This window comes from Prionailurus bengalensis, chromosome B1, assembly GCF_016509475.1.
Source record: "Prionailurus bengalensis isolate Pbe53 chromosome B1, Fcat_Pben_1.1_paternal_pri, whole genome shotgun sequence".
Taxonomy (NCBI): domain Eukaryota; kingdom Metazoa; phylum Chordata; class Mammalia; order Carnivora; family Felidae; genus Prionailurus; species Prionailurus bengalensis.
In genome coordinates this window covers 37,670,270-37,695,658 of record NC_057344.1, presented here as the reverse complement: position 1 = coordinate 37,695,658, position 25,389 = coordinate 37,670,270, and the positions used below count along the sequence as shown (strand labels likewise).

Here is a 25,389-nt window from a genome sequence, read left to right as displayed (position 1 = left end):
AACACTGCCATTTAATGTGCTCATGGTCCTGAGGTCAGGATTCTGGAAGGGCAGGATGGGGGGAAGCAAACCCCTGTTCAAAGGGGGGGGGGGGTCTGCTGGATCAGCTGCACTTAGCTGGAGCCTAGCTGGGACAACAGGATTACTCCTGCTCAATGGATGATGACTGACCCAGTCTGATGATCTCTCCAGCATACCAGAGGGGCTTTTTACTTGGCAGTTCAGGGCCCCCAGGAATATACATTTGGAAGCTTCCAAGCTTAGGTTGCCTTCGAAGCTTAGGCTAGAATGGGTTGGGCATCACTTCTGCTGACTTTAATTGGTTAAAGTGAGTCCCAGGGCCTGCCAGAACTAAAGGGGAGGGGCCACACCAGGGTGTGATTAGGGGAAGGCATATTGCAGTGGCTGTCACCAATGCAATAGCCTACCCAACATGAGTCAGATCTAGGAGGAAGAACAAGACGCGTTACTCCAGGTCTGAGATGACCCCTTTGTTCCAGTACTGGGCCTTGAAATTAAATAGATGTAGGCTCCCATCCTGGCTTGGTCACTTCTCAGCTGCCTGATCTTCCTTGGCTTTGGAGGCTTACTGCACCCTGGCCTCCTGCCTCTCCAACCTTCAGTGCTGCTCCTGTCACCTGTATAGACAGGCAAGTGTGAACACCTGTCCTGGGATGTGCTTCCTGTCTTTCCCTTTCTGCTTGTGCCTCTTATGTCCCATGGTTGCTCTCCAGGCACTCTCCTGCCTGCCTCCTTTCCCAGACACCCTGATCTGTCCCCTCTCTGAGGCATTGCCATCTACCCCTCATGCGTTCCACAGGCTACCTTGTGTTTTCAATTTTCTTTTTACATGTCCCTTCTGTCTCCTGCCATCTGAGTAGAAGCCCTTTGAGTGTAGGATTTGAGTCCAGAGAAGCTGGGAATCCTTGTCAAGGTGAAACAGGCAGGTTGGCTTGGAGAAGGCTAGACAGATGGCCACTGTGGTGACTGCACCTTCCCAGCTGGGAGACTCTGAGGTAGTAGCAACAAGAGCCACTCTGGTCTCCTGCCAAAGAGGCTGGATTCAATAGGCAAAGGAATTTGCTGGTGAGGTGAGCAGCTAGAACATGAGAAAGGGGAGGCTGAGGTTGGGGTTGGTGGAGAGGTTCTCTTTTGGAGAGGACCCTGTGCCTTGCAGACAACCATGTCCCTTAGTCTCCTTTTCTCCTTCCTCAGGATCAGTCCAGGGTCTGTTCATAGATAAAATCACAAGGTTGGAGAGTAGTAGAGACTGGCTGGAAGTCCACATGATGCCAAGGCCTGTGCTTTGCCACCAGCCAACACTGCCTTCATCAAGGCTGTCTGCATCTCTCTCACTGGCAGGTTGAGATGTCACCTTTCCTGTTCCAGGTGGAGAAGCCCCAAGGAGCTGCCATGCCACAGCCTGGAAAAGCAGGGTAGCTTGAGTAGACAAAAGTGGTTCTAGAGGGCATGAGAAATGGCATTCTTTATTCATAAATAGAAACATAAAATTATCAGAAATAGTTTACATGGCCATTTTTGGGCATCAAAAATAAAACAAAGCTGTCAAAAGCAAATCAATCAAACAAAATAACAAGAAACCACCTAGAGAAAAATAACTATGTGCATATTCTTCCAAATGCCAGTCTGTCCAAAGCCAGCCTTGACTGGAGGTTCCAGCTCTGCCTGTGGACTCAGCACAAGACCTACCACACCACAGGTGAGGGAAGCATCTACTGTACAGGGTGCACAGCTTCCTGCCACAGCAGCTCTGGCTCAGGAGAACTCAGGATCCATGGGGAAAGCCCTCTCCCAAAGCTGCTTGCCCCAGCCTGCCTTCCTCTGGGTATCCCTCTCAGCTGGGCCGGGGCAAGAGCAGGGCAAGGAGCAGAGGCTCAGCAAGTGCTTCTCAGGGGAGAGCTAGCTCTCCCCGGTCCCTGTAGAGTTCAGTGCCTGTGGAGGCCAGAGTACACCCAGCAGGACACAGCAGCCAGAAGAAATACCCCCAGGGGAACCCTGAGAGAGTCTGGTCATTGCAAAGCCCGGAGGCAGAGTCCCCTTCTTGGTGAAGTGGTGCTGGATGCTGCTTGCTATCTCTTTGTAAGCAGCCAGAGCATTTTCAGACCAAGCATCCTTTGGAAGAGCAGAGCCAGTGGATCTGACTGAATGGGCAAGTATGCCAGCAGGAGTGTTCAGAGCAAAGGGCAGCCAGCTTCTGCTGGCTGGCCCTGGGCCAGACCCTCTGCTCTGAAGCCCTGCCATCTGACTTCCCAGTCCCTGCTCAGCCTCTGTTGTTCAGAGCCTCCTTCCAGAAAGGCTGAGTTTGGCATGGGGAAGGGAAGAAAAACCACATGGCAGTGAGGTCGCTATGTTACACTGTTGCACTCTGGTGCCACTTTGGGCTACTCTAGGGCCTTGGGCTGGTGGCAGACCAGGCAGGGCATCCATGGTTTGGCTTTAGGTCAGGATGCAGAGTGCAGGGCAGTGTCACACCATGGTGGAGTGCAAACCTTGCCCCTGAGCGCCCTCCCCTGGGCTTAGCACACACCTCTTCTCAGGCAAGGTCTTGAGCGCAGGGTGCCAGGCTTTTGGCTGCTTTTTGGGGATGGGGAGTGGTGGGGTATCTCCAGCCTGGGAAGGAAACAGCAGCCCCTTTATCTCGTGGCAATCTCACTGAGAAAAAGGACTCAAACAAGGCACAGGCTGGTGAAAATAGAGGGAATGAGGGCCGTGTGTAGGAGTGCTGACAATATAGACTCCATTTTTGGCCCTCCATCTTGTTCGTGTTCACTTGATGACCTCTCTTGGGAATACGTGTTCTGGGCCCCTCGGAGATTAACATACGTACCTTAGACATGCCTTCCAAGGCTGGTATTGGGGGAGGCTTGTTTCAGCCTCCCATGAATCTGTTAGAACACAGTCTTTCCTCTTCCTGATGAACAGGTGGTGCCACAAGATCTAATTAAAGGTTAGCTGTCAATTAGGTGCATGCAAACCCTTTGATCTTACTATAATGCCCTTCTGTGTGTTCCCTGGCTGTATAAAATCTGTGGACTAAGGTCCAGACTTTGTGGAGAATAGCTGTGTAGAGTGCCTGGATCATCCCCCACCCTATTCTGTCAGTCCATTACCCTGAATAAAATTCTGTGTAAACTGAATGGAGTCACCTGCTTTGTTTTCTGGTTTCAAAGTGCCTTCTCAGTTTGGGAGATAGTATACCATCCCTGTTCCACTTTCTAACAGTGTGGCTTAGGGAATGGGATATCTTTGACTTGAGGATCTGCACTGTGCCCTATGGAGGGCACTGCCCTCCAGGCAGGAAGGAGGCTTTTAGTCTATCCGTTTCAGGTTTAAATCTAGCCTATGACTAAGAGCAATTGCTTGAAATTCCAGAAAAGCTCCTCTGTCACATGAAGGCAGCAGGACAGGCACAGTTTAACCTCAGGGACTAGAAGGCAGAGCCAATTGCAGGGAAGGTGGTCCTGCCCTCAGCCCAACTCAGAAAGAACGTGGTGGCTCTGGAGGAATGGGGGCTGTAGTTGGGGTGGGGGGAGGGTGATGAGAAGCAGCTCCCACTCCCACTCTGGGTCCTGTAAAGACTGTGGTCAGGGAGGCAGAACCAGGGGTTTGGTCTCAGATTGCTAAATACCCAGACTCTCATCCCTCCTACCTCAGTGAACCCCTCTCAGCAAGCAGGCATGAAACTCAGGAATCCAGCAAGGCTTGGCTGTCCTAAGAAAGAACAGCAGCTGTAGCTTGAGTCAAAAATAGAACATGGAACAGTTCTGGCTGCCTGCTAGATCTGGCTTGCTTCTGAAAAGACAAGAAAGAAAAAAAGACGAAAGAAGACCAAAAAAAATTTTTTTCTCTGAACCAAGCAACTGAGAAACTCCACCATTCTCCCCTCCCCCAGCTCTACACATCTTTACCCCCTCCCCACCCCCCCTTCCCCTACCAGGTACTGGCCCAGCCCCCAGAAAGCTGAAGCCCTCTGGTTTCTTTACAGCTGGGGGCTCCTATGGGGCCCAGGTGGAGGGAGGCTAGCCAGTGGCCCTGGGGCTGTTCATTAAGACTGTATTTGTGCCTCTTCTCTCTGCCTGGGGCTCTGGGGATTGCCCCTGACCTATAAGCCACACCCACCCTGTGTCAGGTGCTTTTAATCTCCCCCTCCCCAGGGCCTCAGTGTCTATGGCTTTAAGAAGAGTGGTCACTGAAGTCAAATTTGGGCTACCAGTTGTCCAAGGCTGCTCACCTCCAGTTAGCAGGGCCCAGCAGGGTCTGGTCATTACTACCTGGCTTCTCCCTCTAACCTTCTCTGGTTAGAGAGTCTAGACATTCCTGGGCTGCCCCAGCTTTCCCCTCCTGTCTGTGGCTGTCCAGAATTGGGACAGCTCTGATGTTGCTAAGCAAGATTCCCCACACCTCACTACAAGCCCTACAACTCGGAGACCACAGGAAAATAGCTCAGGTTATAAACAGGTCAAGATCCAAGGCTTATGGTCACAGATGGCTTCTTTCTATTCCCAAGGCATCCCAATGTGTCCAGGGGCAAAAAGGCAGTTGTGGGAACACACAGAAGGGAGTTTCTGTCATGGGGTGGCCATTGGCCAATATGGCAGTCACCATCATCCCTGGGAGAGGGTCTAAATATTTTTAAACAAAGGGCAAGGTTTAGGGATCTATTAACCAAATGACGGAGATCCCTGGATGCATCTGTTGGGAAAGCTAGAGGTCTGGTGGGCTGGAGGGATGGTATATGCTGGAATGTGGGCAAGGGTTGGAAAAGTCATGTAGCAGTCCTTCTCCTTCTCTCTCCTCCCCTGTTGGGTCCCAGGTCTGTGCCTTGGGGAAGGCTTCTCTCAGAGACATGAGTTATTGAGCAGGGTAGTGGGGAGAGGAGCCCTCCTTTACAGGCTCTGTACCCCTGCCTCCCAATGTCAGGTCCCAGGCTCTCCCTCTCCCAGGAGGCCCCTCAGATCTCAGTGGCTATGATATCCTCGTAGGGGATGTCGGCCCCTTCAAGGTCAATGTCAAAGGCCTCCCCTGCACCGTCCCCATGGGCCAGCTGCTGCAGGGCCTTCTCCAGGCGCTGATTCCGCTGGTACATGGCCAGGTAGCTCTGCTGTAGCTGCTTCTGGTACTGGATCACCTTCTCCTTCTCCTCCTTCCACACCAGCCGCTCATGCTGGAAGCCTGAGGACATCTGGTCATGGCCTTGCCGCTCCTCCTTGAGCTCTGCACGCAGCCGCTCCAACTCCCGCTGCAGGGCGGGGATGTCCTCAGAGAAGGTAGTCCCAGGCCCTGGCCCTAGCCCTGGCCCCAGAGACACAGCTTCCCGCTGCAAGGCAGCCTGGGCCCGCAGCTCCAGCAGCTCCTGCTCCAGCAGGTTCACCTTCTCTCGGAGAAGCTCGGACTCATTTTTCTTGCGCTGAAGCTCATTCTCACAGACCTCTAGCTCCAGGCCCTTGGTGCGCAGAGCACTCTCTAAATCCTGAGTCTTCAGCTCCATGCCCTCCAGTTTGCCCCGTGTGTCCTTCAGCTGTGCCTTCAGACTAAGGATCTCACTAGCCTTGGTGTTGATTTCTGTCTGGGACTCCTTCAGCTGCTGCTTCAGAAGAGAGATTTCACCCGACTTCTGGCACACCTGCCAAGGGTTGGGTTGGGAAGAAGAGAAGGTGCTAAGATATAAGAGGTCCTTATCTGGGGAGAGTAACATCTTAACTGCCTAAAGAATTAGGCTGGTCCTGACATGGTGTCTCAAGAGAGTTCCCAGGCATGATGGTCTGGGTGACCCGTGAAGGCCAAGCCCCTCTCTGAGGTTCCTGTCATTCTGTAGTCTTAGTCTGTCCACATGCCTGTCTCAACCCCAAATTAGAGTCTATATCTCAATCAGTACCCAAACCCATGGTTGTGTGTAAACCAATGCTCACTACTGGTAGCTCCATCATCCACACTTAACATTAATGACCTTGAGTTCCATGTCTGGCAAACTTCTGTCATTCATGTTTGTGCCCACATCTTCTGACCTCACCCTTGTGCATACCTGGCTCCCCTCCTTCCCTACTGGGGATAAAGACTATTTTCAAGTATTAACTGCTACACGCCAATGACCAGCTACATGCCAATGACCAGCAACATGCCTGCCTCAGAGACAGTGTCCAATTCAGATCTGCCAAATGACAAGCTACTATGTGTCCCCCTGCCCACCCCTCCACCATTTCTATTCTTATTCCCCTTCAAAAGTTGGCCAAAAGCAGCAGACAAAATCAAAGGCACTGATTCAGACCCATGCATCTCTGGGGACTTGACCATTTGGGGTCATGGGTGGCTCAAAAGATGACCTAGACCAGTCTGGTTGGCTGTGTCACAAGAATGTTTCCTGCTGGCCTGTGGGAAAGCTGGACAGAATGAAGGTCAGAGCCTGGGCCTCTACAGAATGGATTCTTGGAACAAGACCAGAAGCTACCTTAATTTTTCCTCACTTCTCTCACAGTAGGAACCCCCAACTCCTTGCTCTCATGAGCCACTTATGAAGCAATGCATAACCTCATCCACAATGCTTGTGTGGGACCAGGAATGTCTTTCTAAGGCAAAGCCTGTGTTTGTTTCATGGAGGGAGCAACATAGAGTCATGGTTGAGGCATGGGCCTGCTTTTGAATCCTGGCTCGACCACATCTGTATATGATTGGCTAATCTTGGTGATAGTATGGGGTAGTGATTAAAAATGTGAACTTTGGAGCCAAATCATTAAATCAAATCCTGGCTCTGATACCTATTATGTGGTGATCTTGGGCAAGTCATTTAACTAGTTGTTTGCTACTATAACCTCTGTGTTGTCAGTTTTCTTAACTAAATTAAGGATTATTTATAATAACCCTACTTCATATAATAACCCTATGAAGTAGGGTTATTATAAGGATTAAATGGGAGAACCTAGGGTTTGGCACTTAATAAACACTTGATAAATTACTATTCTAAATATGTTTGCAATATATTTATGTGCTATTATAAATACTTATTCTATTTATTGTTTTACTGTCTAGACTGACTGGACAATCTGGGAATGAGGTCACAGTGATGTCTAGCTTAGCTGGGAATTGGACAAATAAGCATGGATGCCTAGCACCAGGACGAGCTTATATCTTTGAGATGCCCCAAAATGTCTCTGATCCCTGGCTGAGAAATGATCGTTAGGGTGGGGTCTTCTGTGCCATCATCAATAGGAAAGAGGAAAGACCCCTGTGGCCAGCATCCTTTCCTCTGTGGGAAGCCTGGCAAATAAGTGATTTTCTCTTCTCACCTGTCCAGTACCCCCATTCATCTCTTTCATAGAAAGGATCATTTTCCTCTCTACTCCTGATAACATTTGTCACTCTAATTTCTAGAATGAGTACAGAAAGCTCCAGTGCAAACAGGTGCTTATGTTGCTGAGGATGTGTCACCCTGACCTGGGGTGGCACTGGTCTAATCAGACACAATGCCTCCTCAGTTCCTTTCCAGGGTAGGAGTCTTTGGGGAGAATAAAAGAACCACCATGCCCACACCCCTATCTGTCCCCTGTGCCACCTTGAGAGGCCCTTCAGGTGAGAAAAGCTATTTTCTGGAGATTGGAATGTGGGGGTTAGCTTCTCCAGCTAAGCCAGGTCCAGATGCCTCATTTCCAGGTATGGTGTGCCCTTCTCTTGCTCTTCTATGTTTCCATTGCAGTCCACCAACTAGAAGCCCCACTTACAGTTCTGTGTAGAATGGCCCATTCTGTCAGTGATACCTGCCACAAATGAGGTCACTCTTACTAGTGCGTGGGGTCCCTTCTCTCAAAAATAACAAAGTCTGCTCTCTTGTGGGCTCTTGAACCAGCGTGAACTCATGCTCAGGCATGGCTTGTGTTTCTTTTGAGCTTCCTGCAAGCAGATGAAGTGGGTCGGCCCTCAGCCCAGTGAGGCCTCTATTCTCTCAGTTCCAGCTCCTCAGTCAATGACTCAGTTAGCAAGTTGAATTCTGGAGGCCTTGAGGCCCTGAGGCGGGAGAGAGTAGGAAGCTCAAACTAATTGTACTCCCGACATGGTTCACCATGGAGCCCTTTGTTTGGGTCACAAGTCTGGCACTCTGGCTCACTTTGGGCAATTTGTGTACACACACCATGGGCTAGAACCTGGAGGAGAAGTGGGGACTGGTATCAAATAGCTGACCACCCCAAGCCCCCACCATAAGCCTCACCTCCCACTGAGTCTCTTCCAGTGCAGGGGCAAAGCTGGTCTTCTCCTTCTCATAGGACTTGAGCTTGGTCTCCAGCAGGTCCTGTTCCTTCATGAGGCTCTCAAGCTCCTGCCGGAGCTGCCTCTTCTCCTGCTGGAGCTGGAGCACCTGGAGGTGCAGCACCTGCTGTGTGCGCTGGCTCTTCTGTGAGGCTTGCTTCAACTTGCCACTGCACTTCTGCTCCAGGCCATCCACCTCCTCCTTGCAGCGCCACTGCCGCTCTTCATAAGCCTGACTGGAGGCCAGCTCCTTCTCCTCAAGGCTACGCTGCAGCTTCTGGAGTGCTCCCTCCCTCTCCAGCAGCTTCTGCTCAAGCTCCTGGATGCTGCACTCATCTGTGGAGATGGGGGAGCGGATGCATGAGGAAGCCTTGTCTGCCTTGCTTGGGTGGGCCAGCTTGCTGCCCCCATCGGAGAAAGACAGAGCCTTCAGACTCATCATGTTGCTGTCCTGGAGGATGATGCCCTGGGTGATATTGTGGGCTGAGCCCCCAAAACGGCTGGTGGGCCCCACTGGTGTAACCAGTGGATCCAACTGGTAGCTGCTGCTGGTGCTGTGTGTGGGCAGGCTAGACATGGAGTTCCGGCCAGAGTCAGACAGTGCCCCAGAGCACAGGCTGGGCTTTGGATCCTGTTCCTTGGGCTTGTCTGGAGGGGCAGGGTGCAGCTGGTGGCTGGCGCTCTCAGGGGATGAGTGGAGGATGGCTCCTGACCGTGGCAGCACAGGCTTGAATGCTGTGGGCCTCACTGCACCTTTCTCTGACCCCTGGTGAGGAAAACAACCATATTGATTCCATGTCTCACTTCAACTCCCCTCTCACCTTTCCCTCCCTTGCTGGGTGTGTATGCTGGCCACACAGCATCCTTTTTGGTAATAACCATAGGCGATCTTGCCTGTTGCTATGAAGCAGCTGAATATGGTGAGTCTCTCTCAAGAAGGAGGAATTCCTTTGTGGCTAGGGGATGTACTTAAGGATCACTGAGTTACTTTGTTTTACAAACTACTAACCTGTCATCAGCTTGTCCCAGCCCTTGTGAGATGATGAATAGCATCTTTAGGTTCCCTGGCTGAGATCCCTAGGCCAGGGCTCTGGTTCTGGGTCTCTGTGTGGTGTAGGGTAAGGGCATTAGGCTCAACAAGCATGGTCAACAAGCATCCCTTCTTCACCTTCACTGCCCCTTCCAGTAGGCCAGAAGCAAGAATACTGGCTGTGACTAATATCAAAGGGTTGGGAAGACCACTTGCAATAACAATCCTTTTTTTTTTTTAATGTTTATTTATTTCTGAGACAGAGACAGAGCTTGAGTGGGGGAGGGGCAGAGAGAGAGGGAGACACAGAATCCGAAGCAGGCTCCAGGCTCTGAGCTGTCAGCACAGAGCCCGGCGCAGGGCTCGAACTCACAGACCATGAGATCATGACCTGAGCCAAAGTCCGACGCTCAACTGACTGAGCCACCCAGGCACCCCAACAATCCTTTTCTTAAAACTGTCATTTTCATTGGAAGAGTACCTTGCAGTCTACAAACCCTTTAAATTTGAAAAGCTTAAAGCTCTATGCAAACTAAGTGGGTCACTTCCTAGAATATCAAAGTCATGGATTCATCCCCCAGGTGGGGGCATGTGATTAACTAGGGAAATTGTTCTCAAGTCCACTGGTTGGACCCATGAGAATTTGAGCTGGCATAAGGGCTGGATTTCTGACTTTATAGGCCTCTTTTGACCTCATTTCTGCTAAACTGATGATAACAAACTCAGTTCTTATCCCACCGAAGACACTTTCAAGGCCTGGCTTGAGTGAGGAGCTGCTGCACCACAACAGCAGCAAGTGAGGGAAAGGCCCACCTTCAGGAGTCTGCTAGCAGCAAAGCTGCTAGCTCTCTACAAGCAGACTCTCCATTGGCTCTTCCAGATGATAATAGAGCTCCCTCCCCTTGCCATGTACTTGAAAATGCTGCTGTTGGTCCTGTTTTGACAATCCAGAGTTACATTCCAGTAGGGCTCAGAAAGGCTTTCATTTCTCTTTTGCTTTTTGTGTAAGGGATCACTCAAGACTTCCAGTTTAGGGGCATGACCAGTGCTTCAATTCCCTCGTCCAGCCTTTGATCTCTGTGGTGTGACTGAGCATTTCCACCCTCACCAACACTGCCCTGGCTTCTTGGGTTTTTTTTTGTTTTTTACTTTTTTTTTTTTTAATTTTTTTTTCAACGTTTTTTATTTATTTTTGGGACAGAGAGAGACAGAGCATGAAGGGGGGAGGGGCAGAGAGAGAGGGAGACACAGAATCGGAAACAGGCTCCAGGCTCTGAGCCATCAGCCCAGAGCCTGATGCGGGGCTCGAACTCACGGACCGCGAGATCATGACCTGGCTGAAGTCGGACACTTAACCGACTGCGCCACCCAGGCGCCCCGCTTCTTGGGTTTTTAAATGTTTGTATCACTGACTTCATTCCCATCCTTGCCCCCACTCTCTTCTTCCCATTTTGCTCTCTATTGCTTTTCCAACCCACCCACTCTTACCAAAGACCCTTGCTTACCATTTCTAGCTGACTGGAGAAGGGCATAAGCTTGGGTGGGGTGGACGGGCCAAAGTCCACCCCAGCCTGGCCGCCTATGTCCCCACTAGACAGTGCAGTGTAATCTGGGTGGTGGGAGCCCCGGGCTTTCTGGCTGACCTTGATGTAGAAGAAGTCTTCACTCTTTCCCATTTTGGAGCTGGACTTGCCATGGCCTGAGTCCTGGGAGAAGCCAAATCTCAGAAGCCCATCTGAATATCGATTGAGTTTCTTGAGATGGGAGGACTTGCCCAGCTTGTACCGTGAAGCCCGGCAGTGCTTGCCATGGAAGCTGTGGCCAGAAATGAGGCTACTGACACTACCCATGCTGACTTGGGGCTAAAGACAGACAGGGCAGAGCAGGGATCTGGTGTGGCTGCAGCAGTAAGGGGCAGTCCTGGTACCAAGAAGAAGCTGCGGTCATAGCAGAAGCCTCACAGAACCTGGGAGAGCTGTAGACCTGTAAGGGAACAAAAGGTAGAAGTCAGCCTGAGATGAGCAAGCCACGGCACAGTCCTCAATGGTGACTTCGTGAGGAGCTGCTCTGATGGCCAGATCTGAGCAGTAGAGAAATGTATACTTCTCCTGATGAAAACTCAGCCTTGACTCTGTTACTGGACTCTTTTGTTCACTCTTCCTTTGTCTACTAATTCAACAAACATCACTGAGACCCTCCTTTGGGATGGCCCTCCTCTAAGTCCTGGGATACAGTAGTGACTAACATGGCTATTGTCCCCACATTCATGGGGCTTGTGTTCAATGTAGTGTGGACAAGCCATCAACAAATCAATGTTTACCATCCTTAGGATATATGTGCTGGGAGCGGGGAAATAAAGCACAGTGAGCAGCATAGAATTCTGGGAGGTCATTATTTTATACAGGTGGCACAAGGGAGGCCTCTTTGTTGGGGTACTGCTTGAAGAAACCTCAAGAAAATGAGGGAGCAGCCATGTGGAAATCTGGGGAAGAGAGATGCTCAGAAGCCTCAAGAGCAAAAGCTCTAAGTCCCTGTGGTAGCTTGTGCTTGGCATATGTAAGATCATCCAGGAGACCAGTCTGGCTGGAGGATAGTTAGCAATGCGGGCGGTGTACAATAGTCAGAAGTCAGAGAACTAGCAGGTTCCAGGAAATATAGAGTGTGGTTGGCCATAGGGCTTGGACTTTTACTCTGATTGAGATGAGGAGCCCCTGCGTGACTCTGAGAAGCTTATTACTTGATCTGACTTAGGCTGTGGAGGGTCACTCTGACTGCAGGTTGGAGACAGTGGGCTGCTGATTGGCCTGGATGGAAGTGGTAGGCCAATTACATTAGGTGAGTGACTAACATGGCTGGGCCAGGGTGGTAGCAGTGTATTACATTTTAGGTATAATTTTAAAGTTGAGCTGATAGGATTTGCTACTGGACTGGATGCCAGACATAAGAGAAAGAAAGGAGTCAAGAATTACTTCAATGCTTTGTTTTTTAATGTTTATTTATTTTTGAGAGACAGACAGAGAGAGAGTGCAAGCAGGAGAGGGACAGAGAGAGAGGGAGACACAGAATCCAAAGCAGGCTCCAGGTTCTGAGCTGTCAGCACATTGCCCGACACGGGGCTTGAAGTCACAAAATGTGAGATTATGATCTGAGCTGAAGTCAGACACTTAACCGACTGAACCACCCAGGTGCCTCCTTCAATGTTTTTATCCAAGCAACTAGAGGCCATAAGTTGCCATTTATTGAGAAACAAAAGACTACAAAAAGAGCCAGTTTAGGATGAGATGGGGTGGAAAGTAGGAGTTTGGTTTAAGACATTAAGTTTGCAGAGTCAATTAGGCATCCAAAGAGTGCTGTAGGGTAGGCAGAAGGATGGGTGAGGAGCTGTACATTTCCATGTAAAAGTTGTTTGTTCTAGAAGCCAGCTATGTCACTAGATGACTTCACTACAGAAGTAAAGGCAGGAAGATAAGGGAAGTCTGAGGACTGGTTAATGAAGGTCAGGAAGGTGAGGAAGAATGAGAAAGAGAAACTGAGAAGGCTCTAACTGATAGAGGAGACATAAGAAAGAAACTGTTTCATAAGGATGGTGTCAAGTGCTGCCGATGATGACTGTATTGGTCAATGGATCTGGCCAGGTGGAGGTACTGACCTCAATGAGAGTAGTTTGGGTGAAGGAGTAAAAAAAAAAAAAAAGACTTTACCAGAGAGCGTTCAGGAGAGAAAGAGGAGGGAAATAATTGTACCCTCAAACATTGAGAAATACCTTCAGTTTCGCAAAGTGATTCTGAAACACACTTAACATGTTTTTAAAAGTAATAGGAATGTACAATCTAGTAATCTCACTACTGAGTATCTACACCAAAAATACAAACACTAATTCAAAGGGATACATGTACCCCTATGTTTGTTGCAGTGTTATTACAACAGCCAATCTATGGAAGCAGCCTAAGTGGGATGGATAGATAAAGAAGCTGTGATATACACACGTGCACGCACACATGCACACACACACTGGAATATTATTCAGCCATGTAAAAGAATGAAATTTTGCCATTTGCAATGACATGGATGGAGCTAAAGTATATAATGCTAAGTTAAATAAGTCAGAGAAAGAAAAGTATTGTACGATTTCACTCGTATGTGGAATTTAAGAAATAAAACATGAACAAAGGGAAAAAAAGAGAAAAAGAAAAACCACAACACAGACTTAACTATAGTGAACAAAGTGATGGTTACCAGAGGGGAGGTGGGTGGGCGGATGTGTGAAATAGGTGATGGGGATTAAGGAGTACACTTGTCAGTGATGAACACCAGGTGATATATGGAATTGCTGAATCACTATGTTGTACACCTAAAACTAATATAATACTGTATGTTAACTATACTGGAATTAAAATAAAAAACTTAAAAGTTAAAGGAATGCATTTTATAATCAATGCTTAACATAACAATAACCTTGCCAGTCACCACATTGAGGAATACACTGGGATGTCAACACCAGCATATTTGTAGATTTGGACAAATCTCTAAGCATAGGTCACATGATTTTCAAAGCTGGGAAAAACTGTGGTTGTCATGCATTGTGAAGGAGTATTTCTCAGTCAAAAGACAGATGATGGGAGGGAAACTATAAGTTTAATAAAATGGGAAATGCAGAAGAAACTCTTTCTTCTTTCTTCTGCTCTAAATTACACTGTCAATCCTAAAGTTGTGAAAGAAGTCCCAGGTGGGTTATAGAGCACTGTACGTGCACAGTGAAAAAGAACAAGAAGACTCTTTAGACTCTGAATATGAAGGCTTGAACTCAAACTTGCATTGTTATCATGAATTATAAAATAGTTATGTTATGAATAAATGCATTCTATATTCCATTAGTAGAAACTAAACACAATAAAACATCATGGGGTAAGTGCAATGTATGTTTTCTTTGAAAAGCTTTTTATTAAATTGATGGCCTTTTAGAATCAAAGAAACACAATTATGTCTACTGATAGGATTGTTATGAGAAGTTTATAAGCACCAAAATAATCTAACAGGTCTGGTATGCCTACTGAATGCCCAGTACCTAATAGGCACTCCACAACTGGTAGGTATTTTCATTGGTATCTATCATTGCTCTCTCCAGCATTCATCATCCCTATGTTATCCTCAATGCCTCACCTCATTTTCCAGAACTAGTGCTCTCAATTCCAAATGCAACTTTCCTGCATCCCAATCTCTAATGGTATTACTTAGGAATACAGAGTTCCCTGTTAATTTAACAGCTGACAAAGACAAGTTGTGTTTTCTGTCCCCCACATCATCTATCTTTTGCTTAGCTGGGACTTCAGATCCTAAGAAGTTGTCCAAATGTAGGAAAGCTATTTTTTTAATTTTATTTTTTCTTAATTTACATCCAAATTAGCATATAGTGCAACAATGATTTCAGGAGTAGATTCCTTAATGCCCCTTATCCATTTAGCCCATCTCCCCCTCCCACAACCCTTCAAATAACCTTCTGATTATTCTCCATTTTTGCGTTTCTTATGTTTTGTTCCCCTCCCTGTTTTTTTACATTATTTTTGCTTCCCTTCCCTTGTGTTCATCTTTTCTGTGTCTTAAAGTCCTCATATGAGTGAAGTCATATGATATTTGTCTTTCTCTGACTAATTTCGCTTAGCATAATACCCTCTAGTTCCATCCACGTAGCTGCAAATGGCAAGATTTCATTATTTTTGATTGCTGAGTAATACTCCATTGTATGTGTGTGTGTGTGTGTATGTATATATATATATATATATATATATATATATATATACATATATATATATGTGAGATATATATATATATATATATATATATATCTCACATCTTCTTTATCCATTCATCCATCGATGGACATTTGGGCTCTCTCCATACTTTGGCTATTGTTGATATGCTGCTATAAACATTGGGGTGCATATGTCCCTTTGAAACAGCACATCTGTATCCCTTGGATAAATACCTAGCAGTGCAATTGCTGTGTCGTAGGGTAGTTCTATTTTTAATTTTTTGAGGAACCTCCATACTGTTTTCCACAGTGAGGAAAGCTATTTTTCGCCCAAAGACTCTCCTGCACTCTGCACATTACACTACTTGGGTAATGGGTGACTTAGTTTTTACCTACCCAGTACATATTTATGAATATTTATATATACAAAGTTGTAGAGATACAACAGTTGGCTATGGCATCAGACAGATATGGATTTCAAAATTAACCTCTGTGAGGTTTCTTTGCTTATAAAATGGAAAAAAATAACTATTTCATAGGACCAATATGAGGATGAAGCAAACTAACAAGTGCAGTGCTTGGTACATGATCAGTGTTCTACAGATGTATGTGTGATCAACAGAAGTCCAAGATGAGGGTGTTGTCCTCAAGAAGTATATAACATAGTTGGAGTATAACTATAATATTGGGTAGACATATTGCATGAATCTATTTGTGGCTCTCTTGCTCCACTACCATCCCCTCTCAGGTGGACCCTCCTCCACATTTGTCTTTCCCCAGTCTGTTCTTCCTAAGCATCTGAAGTGTCACAGTATCATGCTCCCTGATGGAAACCCTTCAAAGATTCTAATTGTTCCTAGAATAAGGCACTGGGAAGAGCTTGGTTTTTGCCTGTTGCTCCAATCTTATCTCACCCCATTTCCTACTTGCTCACATCCACAAGTATAACCAGACTTGTCTCTCCTCTGTTGGTGAATACACCAAACCTTTTCCCACTCAGGAGCTTTCACATCTCCTGTTGCCTCTGCTGACAATTCTCTTTCCTTAGCTCTTCATGCAGATCTTTCTCATCCTTCAGTTCTCAATTCAGATATTACCCCTGCATGTGGCTTTCTATGGTTATGCTGGAAAAAAATCTATGTCCCCATTACTCTCTATTATTCCAGCCTGTTTATTTCCTTCATAACAATTGCTTAACTTGCAATAATCTTATTTTTTGTTTATTGTGTGCCTCTCTACCAGAATGTAAGCTCTATGAAAGCAAAGACTTCAAATTTATAGCTCCTAGAACAAAAATGAGGAAGTGAGGCATTGGCTAAAAGAGGTTACATGATGTGGTCCTTGTCAATTAACTGGCCAGTGGCCAAACTGGGACTTTAACCTATACCCAAACTCCATGATCTCTTTGCTACAGCACAATGTTCATGGGGACTGTAGGTAAGGCTCAGAGATGTTAGGATGGCAAAGTAAGTTTCCAAGGATGGAGGAAAGCCTGGAGGAGAAATCAAGGTCCATGGCCTCTAGCTATAGCTTCGTTTCCCTTTGGCAGATGACAACAAGGTTTTAGGGACAGGTAAGCTCCCTGGTTCACCTGAGCAGCAGTACGGATCACCTCTGATGCACAAGCACTGTGCTAGGCTCTACAGGATCGAGAGGAAGAAGACTAGTGATGCCAGGGAGCAAAGGAGAAGAGTGGGTTTAGGATGGTGGTCTCTGGTCCTCTGAGTTTATTCCTGTCCTGTAGCTCCAGATCCCCTGTTCTCCACTTCCTAGCTCTTGACACACAGAGGAGCTTTGAAGTTTGAGATTATCCCCAGATCCACTTGAAGCTAAACTAATTACCTTTAAGTGTCTAGGCTTGTTCTGTTTTCAACTTGGAGAGAGCATTACAGAAATGTGGATCAATCCTAGTTCCCAAACCCTAGTTCTTCCCATCTACCCAACCCTGCCAGACTTGCTACCTCTGCCCTCAGGAAGGACAAGACAAAAGGGCATATTTGTATTACTGGGAAACAAAACCCTCCTGGCCCAGAGTACTGTATGTACTTGCAGTGAAAATAAGCAATCACACTGACCATGGAGATTCAAGAAGGGGAAAGAAAGAGGGAAGAAGGACAGGAGAGGAAAAGTAAAGGATCCACAGAACCTCTCACTAAGCATGTTATAGACCTTCTCCTGCATGACCTCCTACTGACTTCAAGGTCCAGTGATGGCTTCTGCAGCATTTAATCTTTCAGAGATGAATGGTCATCTCTCCAACTATCTTTAAACCTTCCTGAAGTCAGAGATGGAGCTGAAGCTTCTTTGTATCCCCCTTGGTATTGAGCACAGTGCAAAGAACAAAGAAGGTGCTCAGTACATTTTTAATAAAATCAGCTCACAGGGAACATAGGGATTTATTGAGCGAGCTTCTGGAAGGGAAGATGAAGCATAGAGAAGACATATGACTTACACTGAGGTCCCACAACAGGTAGATAGGAAGCCAAGTCTATGAAAAACTAGAATCCAAATCTGGTTTCAATCCAAATTTCCATTTCTTAGACTTTGAGTCAAATGGCCACTTGGAGCAGAGTAAATTTACCCTCTCTTTCACTTCCCAGTCCTATCCGAAGTTTTTGACCAAGACAAAGAAATATAAGGCAGTGTCTGTTTTTAAGAATCTGGTTGAGAAGCAAGACAAATACACCTAGATAAAGAGTCTAAAAATCAGCACTGGTTTAATTGAAAACACAGGAGACACTGGCAGTAGTTGGCTGAATTAGAGCCAGTGCTCTCTACCCCCAGCACACGAGTGTTTTTAAATTTTTTCTTTTGTATAGAAGTGAGATAAAGGTTCTCACCCTACATCTACCTGTTATAGATTGAAGGTTTGTGCCCCCATAAAAATTGAATGTTGAAGTCATAACCCCCAATGTGACTGATGGTATTAAGAGGTAATTATTATAATATTAGTAGGCTCAGATGAGCTTGAGGATGAGACCCTCATGATGGGATTAGTGCCCTTACAAGAAGAGACCAGAAAGCTTGCACTGTTCATTCTCTCTCTCTCTCTCTCTCTCTCTCTCTCTCTCTCTCTCTCTTTCTCTCACACACACACACACACTCTCAATCTCTCTCCCCCTTTCTTTCCCTTTCCCTTCCTTCCAAGAAGAAGGTGGCCATCTGCAAGCCAGGAAGAGAGCTCTCCCCAGAGACCAAATCTGTCAGTGCGTTGATCCTGGACTTCGCACTCTCCAGAACTGTGAGAAATAAATGTCTGTTTTAAGCCCCCCAGTCTGTGGTATTTTGTTATAGTGGCCTGAGCTAGCCACCCCATGTTCCCCCCTCCCCACACACCAGGCACCCTGACAGAAAACACTGCCTAGGCTATCAGGTTACCCTGTTTCTGGCATTGTCTTTATAGTTTTCCCTACTGCTTCTCTGTCTTGATAGTCCCAAAGTACACAGACCTGTTCTTTGAGGAGAGTCCTATAATGGCAAGATGCTTGGTGGGAAGTCAGGGAAGTGTAGTTCTAATTCTAGTTCTACCTCACCCCAGCTCTGGCACACACAAAACATTCACTTTCTGTCCCTACCTGCTGTAACTTGTTTGCTCCTTTAAGCAAACTCCCCAAAGACAGGACCTGTGCCTGCACAGTTGTGGGTCCATAGGAATAACCATCAGGTACCATTCATTAGGCCCCCTACCTGGTGGTGTGTTCTACCTGCATTATCACATTAGGCCTCAACAAAGGTTCACAGACTGGTGGATCTGTTTTGTCATCCAGCATGAGATTTAATCTTCCAGCATCTCTATCTCCTTATGCGTTAGATCAACACAGCAGCTGATACCTATCTGACAGATCAGGTATTCACAGAATTAAATGAAATCACATATATGATAATGCTTGGCCCCAGTAAGAAGAATGGTATACATGGGATGAATTTAAACCAAGTGCTTGTGAAATTACAAGTCAATGTGGAAAGATGCTAGAACTAGATCCTCACATGTCTTGAAGTTAAAAGAGCAGGTTTTACTTAAAAATACAGAGAACAAACTGAGAGCTGCCAGAGCGGAGGGAGATGGGACGATGGGCAAAATGGATGAAGGGAAGAGGCAGATATAGGCTTCCAATTATGGAATGAATAAGGCATGATAATAAAAGGCACAGCATAAGGAATATAGTCAATGATACTGTGACAGCAGTGTATGGTGACAGAAGGTAGCTATACTTGTGGTGAGTATCAACTTGTCAAATCACTATATTGTACACCTGAAACTAATGTAACATTATGTGTGAACTACACTAAAAAAAAACCCAAAACCTAAAGTAGACCTTTAGGGAAAGTTTGCCACCCTTCACTCCCACCCCCATCTCCCTATGGCAGGCAGGGCTGGATTCATGGGGACTTGTAGTAGCTAGACCTGCTTTCTGACTACCAGAGGGCAGCTGGGGCTTGCAGAGATGTGAAAGCAGCCCCGTGGCAACTGCCAGCTGGGGATGAGGGTGGGGAAGGGGACCCTGGCTGCATCAGGCTGGTGGGTGGGTCCATAGCCAGCTCTCCAGCAGAGGTCTCTCTGGGGCTAAATGGGACACTTACCCAGAGTTAATTGACTCTCCTTTCAAGATGACTCTCCCCCCACCCTCTGTTCCTTCCTCTAGTATATTGTCTGATTCAGCTTTCCTTATCTAGAATTCCAATGTTTGTATTCCTGTCCTTAACCTCTCCTCCCATTTGCTGCTCTAGATGAGGGTCAGGGGCTGGGGTTGGGGCCAGGGTTGGGGCAGGTTAATCATCTCAGCTCAGTCTGCAAGCCTGCTGAAGTTTGGTTTGCTGACGCCTGGAGGGCTCCATGTGCAAAACTCAGTACATATTTTCTGAGTGAATGGGTGAATGAAAAGGAAGAGAGAGTGGAGGAGAAAGAGGGTGGGGGAGTGTGGGCAGCATGAGGAGTGGCTGAGGTCTGGGGGGGAGCATGTTGATTGAGGGTTGGGAGCAGAAGCCTACGCAGTTCTCACTTAAGTGCACTTGGGTCTGTGGAAAGGCAGAAAGTGAAAGAGAAATCACTGGCAGGCTGAGTCATACCACCAGGGTGAACAATCGGAAGCAATGCTGCTTCCCACTGCTCAGGAGGAATCAAAAGCCATTCTGCCTGGCAGCCTTTTGTGTTCAGGTCGTCAATATTCAGCTGTGGCTGAGCCTTCCTCCATCCTGGTGGGCAGCTTGTGTCTTAGCAGTGATGATTGACATTTCTCCTCAGGAATATGATTACCCACCGATCCCAACTTGCCCTTCTCTCTTCCAAAAATAAAGCAACAGTTACACGCAAAGCTCATGCAAATTTAACCCCGCTGCTTTTAGTGCAGCAGCTGCTCCCACATGAGAAAGCAGAAGGCAAGCTTCATCCACATTCATGACTCAGGTGCTACTAGGCACAAGGGCCCATGTGAGCTAGGCAGCACCCGGTGAAGAGAGTCACTTCTCTTCCTGGTAAAGGGGGAAGCAAGCATCTAAAGAACAGTGGCTCAGATCTTAAATGAGAGATTGGGTGAGATATCTAGAGGAGGGCTTGGAAACTTCCTAGGCTCCTTTCCATCTCACCTGATAAGACATAAAGGGCTCAGGACCAGTTAGGACTTTGAGGCCAGAATGCAGGGTACAGACAGCTCCCCTTCCTGCCAAATCCTTACCACCCTAGAGTGCACACTAAGTGGGGTACCTCCTGGAAGGGTGGGTTTGAAGATAGGTCTGTGTTTGAGTGACTGACTGATGGTCAGAACTGAGTCTCAGACAGTGACTGAAACGTGTTTTGTCTATTTGCCATCTCTGTGGCTGCCTAAAGTATTGTGAGGTCAAATTTAGGTTCAGTAGGGAAGAATTTGTAACAAATTAGCAATGCAGGCCATGGTTTAGGAAAGGGGTGTGGTGACACACCATTAGCTACATGACATCCCTGGTTCAGGTACCAAAGTTGGAGCCTGGTTAGCCTTTGGCAAATCAGACAACCTAGCATCTTGAATTGGATGGGAGATGTTCGAGGTTCCCACAGATTTCTAACTCTATGGAATGCCTTTGTGGCTCCACCTCACCAAAAATCCAACTCTTCTTTCATCTATCCACAGCTCCATACTGTGGTTCTCTTCACTCTCCAGACCAACTTCCTTTGTCAGAGGGAAATACAACAGGTGACCTATCGCCATTTCATCCAAGGAGCCAGTGGGAGGGGAAGGGCCACCTGAACAGTAAAAGGGCTTTAAGACCCTTCAGTGGCATCACAGAGACAACTATCTAATTACTTATGCATGAAACCCATCCTAAGAGGGCAGGAGCCTCAGGGCAATCAGGATAAGAAACAAGTTGGTACAAGATCATAGGTAGAAAAACAGAAGGGAAAAAGCTTTTGAAGCCCAGAGGTGCTGCTTCAATGTTCCACAGTAAGAGGCTACTGAGGCCCAAAGAGGTTGGGTGATTTTTCCTGGGCCACACAGCAAGGGAGGAGAACTGGGGCTAGAGACTTGGCCTCCTGGCTCCCTAGCTGGTGTTCTTCCCACTTAGGTCTTTGTTAAACAAGAGAGGAAGAAAGGACTCGAGTGGAATTATTCTATGTTGAGATATACTCTTTAAAATTGCTCAGATCAAAAAAGTCAAATCAAAGATGAAATCAAATCCACATATCCCAGCAACCTGTGACTTCATGTGTCATCACCAGCCATAAACAGGGGCTGAGGCCAGGTGAAAAGCAGTATTGTTCCATAAAAAATCAAAGGATAAGTGGAACATCTAAGTATGGTTGGTGTGAGGGTATGACAAGAAATAAGAGGAAGAAAGAGTAGAAAGAAGTAGGCAGAGTAGAAAGACTTTTCCACCTACAAGACCCTTGTGAGAGCACCATTTAGGGAACAGAAGAGTAAGATCTTACAACAGAAAGCATTGACTCTTCCAGAAGGTGGGGATGCATGAGACAAGGATGGAGCGTGGATAAAGTGAAGGAAGAATGTGAGTGTTTGTCCTAAAAAAGCTCCCCTTCCCTCCTCACTTTTCCCCCTCCTCCCCACCACTTACTGGCTTTTATACCCAATGACTATATCCAGTATATAAAAGTATGTATTAGGGGACAGGGAAGATACCTGGAAGGTTTTGGTACTCAGAAAGGGATTGGAATTGGGGAAGCCCTGGCAGAGGGCCAAGCTCATATTCCTGACCTCTGGATGCTAGAAATGACCTAGAGTGGCTTGAAGAGTTCAACCTGGTCCTTTAGGGAATGTGGCTTTTGGGATTTGGAGTTGTCCGTGTAAATCTGAGTGTGTTTGTGAGTGTTCAATGGCATGGTCTGTCTCTTGGGATCTGTGTGCACAACATGGGAATCCTGTGACCATTCCTGATGAGTCTCCACATGTCCTGAGTTAATCTTCTCTTAGTACCACTGGATGTGTCTGGCTGGGGAATTTTGACTTCTGTGTCACCTCTGCCCTGATTTCTTAACTTCCTTCCTTTCCCAGGGAGTGTTCCTGTCAGTGAACTTGAAGCCTCACACCTTGCAAAGGAGCCTCTGGTGAACATAAGGCAATCCCCCTGCCTTCCTGGAACCTGCCCCCACTGGTCCTGAAAGTGAGATAATTAACCTCTCTCCAAAGTCTAGATACCCTGAAGGATGGCCCATGGATGCCCCTAAAGTCCTCATTACTGTCCCACCACCTCTGTGACACCTTCTGGTAAGGATTACACATAAAGAGACTCTGAAGTGCTACCCAAAGATGTTGGGACTTGAGGGTTACTACAGCTTTGGTCCTGTCCCTCCTTGCCCATCATGTTCCAGTGATGCTAAATGGCTCATGGTTTCCCAACTTGCCATCCTTGCCACTCAGTGCTTTTCACACACTCTTCCCTCTGTCAGGGATGACCTCCCTGACTTTGAGTCACAGGGAAAGGTAGACAAGCACCTCTGCCTCCCACTGCCTTCCTTGGCTGTGTCATAAGGAAGGAATGCCAGTCCTATGCCATGCTAGGAAATCAACTCCAAGACACAAATATCCATTACCTACACTTTAGGGGATGGAGAGGGTTGGGCATACCACAGTTATACTGGGGGGCTTGGAGAACCTGAGATCTGGGCAGGAGGAGGGGACTTCCAGCTAGGGGCTCTTATACAACCCTAGGTGACATCTCCTATGCTGTGTCCCTTAAATATTTTGAGCTGCAATAGCATACTTGGTGTCCTCAGTGCCTCTGGGGACAATAACCATATCTACTTCATCCCATATCTCTGAGGAGTAAATTAGCAATGCAAGTAGAGCACTTAGACTCAACACCCAACTTATTGTAAGCTCTCAATAACTGTCAGCTATCATCATATGATATTTCAAACACTATTTATCTTTCAAGGCCCACTTCAAGTGTTGCCTCCTCTGTGGACCTTCCCACATAAAGTGGAGGCATGTCAATCTCTAGATCCTCTTTGGCAATGGTTTTCAAAGGGTGACCCCCATACCACCAAAAACAGCTCCACCAGCAACCTTGTTAGAAATGCATGTTCTCAGGCCACCCAGAGCCTGGGGCCATACAATCTGTGTTTTAACAGACTTCCAGAAGAAACAAAAGCTTGACAACCACTGTTGTGGAATTTTCTTTGTATTATATCATTGTACTAATCATAGCCTGACATAAATTTTCACTGTAAGTTCCTTGAGGGTAGGGACCTTTTATATTCTGAAGAAATTCTGGGGAAGTCCTTGTGAATTTGACTTAGGTTAGCACTTTAATTAGATTTAATCTGAGTAATTTGTAACTTCCCATTCCTCCCTGACCCTGTCTCTTGATTCCTTCAACCTTCTCATCCACCCAAGGTCCTGAGGAAAATCTTACCTGCCTTCAATGAAAGAAGACCACCTTCCATCCATCATTCCTGCATCCTTTGTTTCCTCCCTCCCCTACTTCCATCTTCCCAAGTATCCACTTTGGGCTCATGAAATTGACAGTGAATGTAGAGTAATGGTAGAAAGTATTTCTGGGGCATCAGAAAGCTCCAGATATTGAAAAAGTTTGAATTAGGGATATGAAATATTGTCCCTGACCCAGTAACATTGCAAAGACTTTAAAAACCTAGGAGCTTCCCTCCCAGGTGGAGCTGATCTCTCAAAATGCAAAACCAGGGCAAAAAAGTCTGGCCCAAACCCCCTTGTACACAGAGTCCTTCAAGGATACCCCTGGGTAGCCTGCTTACACTGTGACCCACTGCATTATAGCAAAGTGGAAGAGAGTAGAGAGTATGAGAACTCCCTTTAGTACCTTCTCCATCCTGCTGTACTGGCTATGGGGCTCTCTCTGCCTTGTGGGTAGTATAACTAGAAGATGCACTGATTGTGGCCAATGAGACACATATGTTGCATAAATATATTATTTAGCCAACTTGCCAAGCAAGACTTGGTTCTCTCTGTTTCCAACTAAAGTCAGTGACTTGCAAACACAAGTTTTCTCAGGGAACACAGAAACTGTGAACACATTACAGGTTATAGCAGGGAGATCATATAATTTGGACACTTTTAAGAGTGAAGGAAGACACTAGTATAAATTACATCAGAACAGCACACATAAACTGAGGCATATGGTCACCTTATGTATCAGCCATTATTTCTCCCCATGAGGGCCAGGCCATGAATGAGGATGTCAAAAAAAGAGTTTTGACATCTCTTGGCCCCCATCCCCTCCCCTCAGCCATTAAGTGTTCTGTTGGCTATAAGAAACAAGGAACAGGAAGCAACTAGGAAGTAGTAAGTCCTGCTAAATGGACCACTTATCAGGTGCTTTATCTATAGTGATACGTAGAGTGCTATGAGACCTTATACTTCAATCATCTTTGCATTGGGTTCTTATCTCATCTGTGCTGACCATACCCTGGACAGGTATTGGTAAGCAGAGTTCCAGGTGTTACAGGTAGAAAAACTGATTGTAGACCCAGGACTTGGGTTCAAAGGCCAGAACTCATCTATTGCCTAGTCATGGGGCAAGCAAGGTGAAAACAGGATTGAAATGCCTGGTAGAGTAGCTACAGCTATGTGTCACCTCCCAGTACATGTACCAGTGGTCACTTTGACAGAAAGAGATATCTGTAACTGTTGGGGAGAGCTTTTGGGAGTATCTGTTTCTTTGTCTGACATTCACAAGTATTTGGTGAGCATTTACTATGTGCAGTCACTATCAAGGCTCTACAGACATGGCAGTGAACAGAATGGAGTCAGCCCCTATAGACATGTAATAACAGATCTAGTTTGCATTCAACATCCTGTCCAATCTAACCTCAACCTGCCTTCTAACTTTACGTCCCACTATCTCAAGCTTTGCCAGTGAAACACCCTTCCCAACTAGTCCCAGAACT

At 46.7% G+C, this 25,389-nt stretch overlaps 1 protein-coding gene across 1 annotated transcript in view; it reads right to left on the bottom strand.

The window, feature by feature from the left end:
- Positions 1 to 4,494: 4,494 nt before the first annotated feature.
- LZTS1 (leucine zipper tumor suppressor 1) overlaps positions 4,495 to 25,389 on the bottom strand; it is a 46,997-nt gene continuing 26,102 nt past the window's right edge. Inside the window, exons 2-4 of the mRNA XM_043562431.1 lie at positions 10,792 to 11,269; positions 8,219 to 9,022; positions 4,495 to 5,644 (exon numbers count right to left, since the gene is read on the bottom strand). Coding sequence (XP_043418366.1) covers positions 4,973 to 5,644; positions 8,219 to 9,022; positions 10,792 to 11,136 — 1,821 coding nt within the window. The 5' untranslated portion in view covers positions 11,137 to 11,269 and the 3' untranslated portion in view covers positions 4,495 to 4,972. The remainder of the gene's footprint in view (positions 5,645 to 8,218; positions 9,023 to 10,791; positions 11,270 to 25,389) is intronic.